The 9,566-nt window shown below is 43.1% G+C and overlaps 2 protein-coding genes across 2 annotated transcripts; both read right to left on the reverse strand.

Annotated features, from left to right (window-relative positions):
- Positions 1 to 2,399: 2,399 nt before the first annotated feature.
- LOC119325583 lies at positions 2,400 to 3,343 on the reverse strand. The gene is made up of 2 exons (XM_037599316.1): positions 2,784 to 3,343; positions 2,400 to 2,708 (listed from the first exon to the last, which is right to left on the reverse strand). Exons 1-2 carry the CDS (start codon positions 3,302 to 3,304, stop codon positions 2,486 to 2,488), a joined length of 744 nt encoding a protein of 247 aa, XP_037455213.1. The 5' UTR covers positions 3,305 to 3,343; the 3' UTR covers positions 2,400 to 2,485.
- Positions 3,344 to 3,414: 71 nt separating this feature from the next.
- Positions 3,415 to 5,513, reverse strand: LOC119321649 (zinc finger MYM-type protein 1-like). The gene is made up of 3 exons (XM_037595239.1): positions 5,204 to 5,513; positions 3,590 to 5,073; positions 3,415 to 3,468 (listed from the first exon to the last, which is right to left on the reverse strand). Exons 2-3 carry the CDS (start codon positions 5,054 to 5,056, stop codon positions 3,415 to 3,417), a joined length of 1,521 nt encoding a protein of 506 aa, XP_037451136.1. The 5' UTR covers positions 5,057 to 5,073; positions 5,204 to 5,513.
- Between the last annotated feature and the right edge of the window lie 4,053 nt (positions 5,514 to 9,566).

Consider the following 9,566-nt stretch of genomic DNA (forward strand, 5'->3'; position numbering starts at 1 on the left):
CCTTCTGATTCTTACAGATAACACATGGACAGATAACAAAACCCCCCTGCTTGTTCGCATTAGCCACTACGAGGAAATCTTTCAAACCCGTAGTGAACTCGCCGGAGAGTCGGTTACCGTACATCCATTGCCGATTCATCTGCATTATTATAATATAAAATATATAATTAACCATCATGCATTTGTTAAACTAACTAGCTACAAACAATATAAATTAAACAATGAACTGCACACATGCATATTTTATCAATGACACACATGCATGAAAGGTTCAAGTTGCTAACCGCGATCGAGGAGGAAAAAATAAATGAGGAACCTCAAGTGTGGCTCCAACACTTCATATCATGTTTGTTTCACCCTCTTAGGGCATTTCATCAAACACCTTGTGTGCATAAGAGGAACCAAAAGCAAACCTACACCCCCTTGTGAAGCTTGTGAAGAGAAGTGGCACCAAATGGCTAAGTGAGCGCGCTGAACTGGTATATATAGGGGAGGAGCTTTAGTCGCGGTTGGCCTGGCCAACCGCGACTAAAGGCCTTTGCGCACCTTTAGTCGCGGTTGGCCTGGCCAACCGCGACTAAAGCCCCTCACGTGCACCAGCTGGCCACCGAGCGCCCTGGGCCCAGGCCTTTGGTCGCGGTTCGTCTGCCGAACCGCGACTAAAGACTTCATTAGTCGCGGTTCCTACAGTTTCGCGACTAATGGGGCTGGACGGAAGCCTCTTTTTCTACCAGTGATATATGTCTCTAGAATTGGAAGGAAATAACTAACTACTAATAAATGTTCAGTAATTTTAAAAGCATTCATATTATTGAAATAATATAAATGAATTATACAAATGTTTATATAATTTAAAATAATATAATATTTTTTAATTTATAGTTCCTGAAAATTATTTTTATTATTCAAACATTTGAGTAATTATACACACATGTTATAATTCATAAGTATTTTTCTTAAGAAAATGTTTCTATAATTAAAATGTATTCATAATTTAAAATATGAATATATATAATCACTCACGAATTATACTTACATTATATAAAAATTAAGAATATATGCCAAATTATACACCAATCAATATTTCTGAATAATTAGTAAATGTTGTTATCCATAAATTTCTATAAATTAAGAATAAGTCATGCATGTATAAAAATGTTCGTATTCACTATATTTAAAATAGTTTTTTCTAAATAATTAGTGAATATTTCGAAAAATTACACGAAAATCTTTAGTAAGTTATTTTATTGCATACATCTATATATCTATTTTGTGTGCACACGAGTATTTGTGTACCACGAGGTTATTATTTATGTGCCACAAATGTTTATAACCCAAGACATGGCATGGGGCCTGGTTTATAGATGTTTTAAAACAACACAAGCACGTGAATATTTGTATACCACGAAGTAATTATTAATACTAACTTTATTGTCATGTTTATAATCTACTACCATTCAAGTGTGCAAAATGTATAGTGATAGAATGTGTACTGTTGTGATTATAATTTACAGACTTTTACAGATTTTGTAAAAAAATAAATATAAAGTTAACATGTGCTAGATGTGTCGCACTGACTGTAGCCCATTTAAGTAGCACAATCATTTCATCTTAAAGTACAGGAAGACTAAGGGGCCAATTTCTCACTTAATCTTGTGCATTGGAGTGGCTGGAACAACTCGCCTGTACGCTACAGGTCCCAGGTTCGTTCCCTGCTAGGCACCGTTTTTTCATTCTAATTTTCCATATGAACTGACAGGCGGGACCCACTAGTCATAGAGACATATATTCAACTAAAATCCTGTTTTTTTCTCTACAAGCGGACCCCATGCCACGTCTGCCAAATACGGTGTCACATCGGCACGCTTTACGTCTATAAATAGGATTAGCACCGTATTTGCACGTTCATGCCAAGTTGTAGAACCGGTTCGCTTTATTTTTCAAATTCATGCACTAAAGTGAACATCCGTGGTAAGTTGAAGCACCACTGGCGTTATTACCTCGTATTTGCAGGAGCTAGAGATGCTCTAAGTAAGTAGCACATGTTAGGCTACTCATAATGGGGAGTATCATACACTAGTATCATGCATATGATAGCAGTATATGATACTACCTCCATAGTGCATTGTATCATAAAGTAGTATCATATATGATCATATTTATTGCCATGCATGACACAAAGTAGCATAGCATTTAACAGTATCTACCTATATTACTTTAACTCTCTCTCTCTTCTTTAATTGTGTGCCACATACAGTGGCGGAGCCAGGAAAAATGTATAACACGGGCCGACTGAAGGCAGCAACACTTTCATACAAATTTTTAAACAAAAAAACAGTGAGGCAGATGTAATAGCATGATATTTTTCATTGATTACACCACCATTCACCGTTGATACAAAAGGATATGCAATTTTTCAATGGTACATCACACAAAAGAAAAATCTAGATAATAGAAGATAGAGAAACTAACTTGCTCCAAGCCTTCAACTAAATGGCACTCGACGTGGTGGTTCATCGAACTCATCTATAATTGCATCTGTTGATATTCCAACAGCAATCTCCTTTTCAATATAAATTAGCAAGCAGTCCCTTAGAAATCCATCTTCCATTTTATTCCGAAGCCTTGTCTTCACAAGTTTCATGGCAGAAAATGCACGTTCTGTAGTTGCCGTTGAAACCGGTAAAGTAAGAACAAGCCGAATGAGTCTGTACATTAAGAAGTAGTTAGACCTTTTAGCAATGAATAAATCAACCAATACAGGAACAGAGAACATTAGATACCTGTCAATCAAGTAATATTCATCTGATTTTCCACTAGATGCAAGTCGTTGACAAAGTTCTGATGTAGTTGTCAAATTCTGAAACTTTGGGCTTGTGGGTACAACATTCTCGTAATGTCGTAACTGACATCTTAGATTATTCATTTCTTGTTCTTTAAAATCAGCAGGATAGAACTTTGAAGCCAGAGAACATATATTATCAATGTTAAATGAACGGAATGAATCTTTTGGGTCCAAGGAAGTACACAGGATGAGAAGCTCTGTAGCTTGTTTGTTGAATCTACAATTCAGCTCTTGTGCTTGCTGATCAACAGCAACCATGAAAATGTCACAGCGATAATGGTGCTCAACTGTAGTCTCATCCTCCGCACGAGAATTAATGAAATCCACATATAACTCACTGAAATGTGGTGTTTGAACTCCATGTTTGGTACAGAATGAAAGCACGTCAGCTTTAAGCTTGTTCCAACCATTATCTCTTAGCTCCTGGATCAACATTTTGGTAGTCTTAACATCATCCATGGCATTCACAATATCTTGAGACTTTTGTTGCAACTTTTTGCATAGCATGTCCGTGATTCCCATAAGTTCTTTCATGACATGCAGAATAAATATGAAGTCAAAAGACATCATCAACTTAACAGCACCAGAAGCCTTTGCTCGTGCAGAAGGTGAAGTACCAGATCCTTTAGCAGTTGCAATGCTTTTAAGTACCAAAAATGTTGGTTTGTACAATTTCACAAGGCTGCAAATAGAAGCATAGTGTGAACTCCACCTAGTATCACAAGGCCGTTGTAAAGTTCCGACTTGATTAGCCCCACTTCCAGTTTCAAGCTCACCGAGCTCAATCAAATGCTCCATTTCAGCAACTTGATTTGCTTGCAACTCATCATGTCTCTTACTAGAAGACACAACCGTATTGATAACAAGAGCAAGATGATCAAAAAAGGTGTGAACATCAGCTACTTCTTTTGATGCAGCAACAAGAGCTAGCTGCAACTGATGAGCAAAACAATGGATATAATATGCATAAGGACACTCCTCCATGAACTTTGCTTGTAGTCCATTCCACTCTCCATGCATGTTACTAGCACCATCGTACCCTTGACCGCGAATATTGTTCACATCTAACTGATGTTGAACCAAAACAGATGATATCTCTTCTTTTAGAGTAGCCGAAGATGTATCAGCAACATGAACAATATCAAGAAAACGCTCACGAGTGAAACCAGGTTTATCAACAAAACGAATAACTACTGCCATTTGCTCTCTTTTGGATTCATCTCTTGACTCGTCAACAAGCAAGCAGAACTTGGCATCTCCTATTTCTTTACGGATTTCACTTTGCACCTTAGAAGCAATGATACCTAGAAGTTCTTTTTGAATTGTAGGCGATGTGTACTTCGCATTGCCTGGAGCATTACCCAACACTACAGCACCAATTTCCTCATCATAAGAAGCTATCAGTTTCACCATTTCAAGGAAATTACCTTGGTTCTTCGAATCAAGACTTTCATCATGTCCTCGGAAGGGGCAAGCTTGGAATGCTAACCACCGTAGTGAATCAACGGTTACTCTAAGACGCAGCCTATTCCTTTTGATATCCCCATCTGTTTGCTTCACCACTAATGGTTCCAGATGACATGGCTTATTCTTCAGATTATCATAACATTTTGCAGCATAATTATGAGCAGATTTACTGTCCTTTCCCATGTGAGTTAAGAATGCACATCTCTCTCCATCATTAACTCTCTTCCATTTTTTGAATCCTTTCACTGTAAACACATCAGATCCTTTCTTTCCAAGTGGCTTCTTACAAAATAAAAAGCATGGAAAACAGTAGACTGCATCTTTATCCGGTGAATATTCTAACCAAGGGAAGCTCTTAAACCAATGATATTGAAACTTGCGTGGATGGGTCACCGACTCATCGGGAGGATACTCATCCATTTTAAAATGATATGCCCCATGCTTTATATATGCCATTCGAGCTTTTTCTTGATCGTTAGGAGGATAATCTGAAATTTGGCACCGCAGACCTGGTTCTCTTTCTACCACCAAAATAGCAGAATCATCATTGCCCCTCCCTCTCATAACCTGAGGTGGTGTTGTTGATATTGGAGTTTCTTCTATTTGTTCTTGTTCATCCACTTGTTCTTCTTCATCTACCAAGGGAGGGGCATCAACCAAAATAATTTGTTCTGGAACATCAGTTCTTCTTTTCTTCTCAAAAAAAGAATGCAGTGTTGCATGCTTTCTTTTATTTTTGGCCATGGAGACAACTGATTACCCTAGAAAAATTGAACACAGACCACTATAAGACTATCCAATTTAGAGAATTGAAAAGCCAAACAAAAATTATAGAACAAATTTCAGATCTGAGCGACAGAGAAAGAGGGATCTCAAATCAAGAATATATACCTCTTCTTGTGTGCTTGCAGCAGCTTGAAGAAAGATGAGCCGTTGGCCGTCCAGCCGGCCGGCGGCGCTGCAGCAGCTCAGGAGAGAGCAACTAGAAAGATTTAGGAGATTTGGGGGCTAGTGGTTTGTCTCCATGGATGAACAGAGCAAAGGCTGGACCACAGGGGACCAAGGAAAGGGAAAGGTGGGAAGAGGAATCACGTGTGGCTGGGAGCCGGCGGTGGCTTTGCCTCTTTGTGTTTGGGATTAGCTTTTAGGATAGAATAACACTAGAGAAAAGTCAAGCCTTGTACAGGATTCATTGTGCCAAGTTTGCTGTTGCTCATTGGTTAGGGAGGGCCACAAGGCCCAGAACAGCATAACACATAACTTCTGAAACAAAAAATCGCTGCTCTAAATTTTTTTTTGACATGTTGGCCCGGGCCTTGGCCCTAGCTGGTCCCCTGCTGTCTCCGCCGTTGGCCACATAAACATGTTTGCTAGTCTCAAATGCATGTTACCAGTTATGTTACCCCCACTATGGCTAGCCTTATGCTCTCGTACCGAAGACAACAATACAACTCATAGAAGGTCCCAAAAAAAGTAAAGTTTTCACCCAAGTCCAAGGATTTTGCAGTCTTCGCTTCATACCGCCTCAGCTGGTTATTTGACCGGGAGGGGAGGAAAAGAGAAGTTGTCTTTCAACAAGATGAGTCCGCGGCGGCAGAGCGACGTAGGAAGAGAACTCCGGCGAGTGGCAGTACCATAACACCATAATCACTGGTGAGGATGAGCTCCTCTTCCATCACCACGACGGCAAGAAGACCATCACCGGAGATGAAAACCGAGGAGCTGCCGTCAGATCCACTCCTCTCCCTCCAACACCACCATCGAGAGAGGCCGGTTGGCGTCGATGGAAGGCTCCAAACGAGGATCAGAAAGAGTGGAAGAGCAAGCTCCAGATCCAACTTATTCAAGCACAAAAACTGAAAGCGAACGAACCTAAATACTCCCTCCGTTCCTAAATATTTGTCTTTCTAGAGATTTCAACAAGTGACTACATACGGAGCAAAATGAATGAATCTACACTCTAAAATATGTCTATATACATCCGTATGTGGTAGTTATTTGAAATCTCTAAAAAGACAAGTATTTAGGAACGGAGGGAGTAGTAAATACTACAAGCGGACACAGCCTCCTCCCTCCCCAACCCCGGCCGGCGGAGGAGAAGGGAGAAGACTGGCTGAACCACTCGGCTACAGAGAGAACAAGAGAGAGAGAGAGAGAGCATTACAAACATTCAACCAAATGTTTTCACCATTTTCACAAAGGACAGAGGAGAGAGAGGAAAATGCAGACCTGTGGGAGAGATGGAAGGCGCCCATCTTGTAGGGGGTGAGAAGAGGGACCGTGCTAGCAGCAATACCACCATGCTTGCTCATCTTCCTCCCTCTCTCTCCCTCTCTGTCTCTTCTCCTTTTCTTTGGTTCACTCCTCTTTCCCTCTCGATCGGCACCACTCTTTTAGTATCTTGTTTCAGAATAGCAACACCAACAGTGCCATTGTCCTCTATGTAATAATTGGATGCCCACTTGTTGAGCTAGCGGTCAGTGCCACTGTTCTTCTTCATGTGTATTGAGGGATATGGGTGCCGACCTGATTGATATCAATCTATTATACTAGTAGTACTTTCCTTTAGATCTATCTATTCAGTTCAACACACATAACCCATCCATTTGGCATGTCTGTCAACAATAACATTCAGAAATGCGGTAAGGTAAATTGTCCTATATATACATAGAACTTGGTACTTCAGAGAAAATCAAACTTCATGTTTTTCTCAACAACATTCAAAAAAATCCCGCAATATTCAAATGTTTTCCCATGGGAACATGTGTTTGCGCTTTCCCACCCAAATGTTTTGATTTTAAATCTTTTCACATCTTTTGTCAATATTATTCTTCAATTCACTTAAGCCTTACAACGCAAAAGAAATTACTACTCAACTCCGAGTTCGGATGAGGGGATAAAAGTTGTTAGTGGTGTGTCTATCTTGGTGCATGCACGCCGGCGTTATTTTGCCCTCCGAAATTATGACTTCGCCACTAGTGTCTCCAATGGAGAGGTCCCGTTTGTGGGCTCCACCCTGTCTTCGATGGCATGCTGCAGCAGCAGCATTTACTTAGCGAGTATTGGATGCATGCATGCATGTCGGCAGCAGCTATCTTCGGATGTCACACAGCGTAGCAGCGGTAAATTTTCTTCTTGAGCTGCCGTGACATCGTAGTCAAGGAATAGGATAAGTGACACTGTAGTAACGTCTCTAGCAGATCTCGCAAACCGGTCCATCCGATAAAATAACCACCGGTTTACGGGATAGAGCCCGTAAACCCGGTCTGCAAAATTGATCGTTCTGATTTTTTTTTTGTCGGTCCTGAATGCGCGAGTCCATTTTCTCCATATCCACGGGATTTCATCCTCCTTTGCAGTATCATCTATCCTTGACAGGAGGGAAATTTCAGCCCCAACTGCTTTCCTCGCAGTCGATGCCACGACCTCCCGAGCTCGATTTCGGCCAAATAGAGATCGTCGTCGCCAGTGCTCGCCCATGGTCTTGAACCTCCATCCCCACCGGTAGTTCGCCCCCGCAATTGCCCAACCGCAGGCCCGGGTGCGCAGCAGCCGCCGGTGAGGGCGAGGGCACGGGCGCACAGCAGCAGGTCGTCCGAGCAGCAGCGGCGGCGGCTGCGGCCGCAGGCACGTGGTAGCAGCAGCAGCTCGGCCACGCGCGGGCGCACAACAGCAGCAACTCGGCCACGCAGGAGCCGCCACAGGTCAGCCACGCGCGGGCGCGCAGCAGCAACAACTCGGCCACGTGGGAGCTGCAGCAGCTCGGCCATGTGCTCTCGCAGCAGCAGCAGCATCTCGAGGCGGCCGGAGCATGCGCCGTTGCATTGGAGCGGCCTGGACCCAATCGTAATCTAGATTTTGTTTTAGGGTGTTTTGTGCTATTTGCTGGGGACCCTATCATAAAAGTAACTTCTGACAAATGGGCTCCACGTCTGACATTTAAGCTTCTTATGGGCTCTATTCTGTCGAAGCACATGCCATGCTGTGCCTAACCATCTCAACCACAGATTGGTTCACATTTAAATGGCTTTTATATATGTGCTAGAGATGCTATAAACTGTTGAAATTTTAGGGTAGGCCTAGGGCCCATCTAACAATTTCTCAAAATCTCTAAGGACCCATGTGGGTTAATCGCACTAGGGGTGATGGGAAGTTTAGTCCTAGAGGAGTTGGACCTCCTTATAAGGAATTCTCTTTCACATGCTATTGTAGCTTGAGAAGAGAAGAGACCCTCACACCCTTTTTCTCCGTCGTCCGCCTCATCACGGCACGCTACGAGTTGCGGGAATGAGCTGAGTCGAGCTCACACCTATGCGCTTATTTTTGCTGGCCAGGAACGAAGAGTTTCTGACAGCTGGGTTACGATCTAAAATATCGGATCGTGGGTTGTCACCGACTCGGACATGGGTCGAGCCCACGTCTCTCCACGCGGATGCGCCTATATATGTGTGAAGCGTCTCCCAATCCTAGCGGTCACGCAAATCAGATCGCATCTCTGCCTCCACGCCCACCGTCGTTCAGCTATTGCTGCTGCCGCCGGCGACTCCTTCCCGTTCACAACGTATACTGTTGACGGGAGAGCAGGCCTCCGAAACCCCGCCTCTCCGGATCCTATACGGGAGAGGGGCGATTGGGTTTTTGGGGAGCGAATACGCGACTGCTCGCCTCCGTTCGTCTGCTTCCTCTACGTTCCTGTCGCCTTCGTCGTCACCAATGTCCACCGACGCCGACCGTGCCCCGCCCAGAAGCTTGAAGTCGAGAAGAAGGCCGCTGAGGACGCCACTGCTGCCATTGCCACTGCGGCTTCTGCTTGGTCTACTGGAGGATATAACTTGTTTATCCCGCTCCTATTGTTTCCTGTTTTAGCCATGCTAGCGTTATATGCGGATGTATCTACAGTTAGCGTGGTATGTGCTTGCATGATCGAATATCAGCATGTGTTTATTTCTGTCAATGCCATGATAGTCATTTACTCTTGGATTAATTTAGTCAAAAAATTGTCTATTTACTCAGGAATCTAAAAACCTAATATGTGTAGGAATTCTCCGGCTAGTGGCTTTCCCGCGACACTGAAACCGAATAAATTTACCGGTACATACTTTAAGTGTTGACAGACCAAAATCACCTTATGGCACACGGTTATGAACTTGTTCTGGGTCGCCTGGGTCGCCGGTGTCCCTTCCGCGGGAACGGTTGCTCCTGAACAGGAGAAGGCGTTCAGGGAGGCCACCGTCGTATTTCTCGGAGCAGTTCT

Source organism: Triticum dicoccoides, chromosome 6B, assembly GCF_002162155.2.
Source record: "Triticum dicoccoides isolate Atlit2015 ecotype Zavitan chromosome 6B, WEW_v2.0, whole genome shotgun sequence".
Classification (NCBI taxonomy): domain Eukaryota; kingdom Viridiplantae; phylum Streptophyta; class Magnoliopsida; order Poales; family Poaceae; genus Triticum; species Triticum dicoccoides.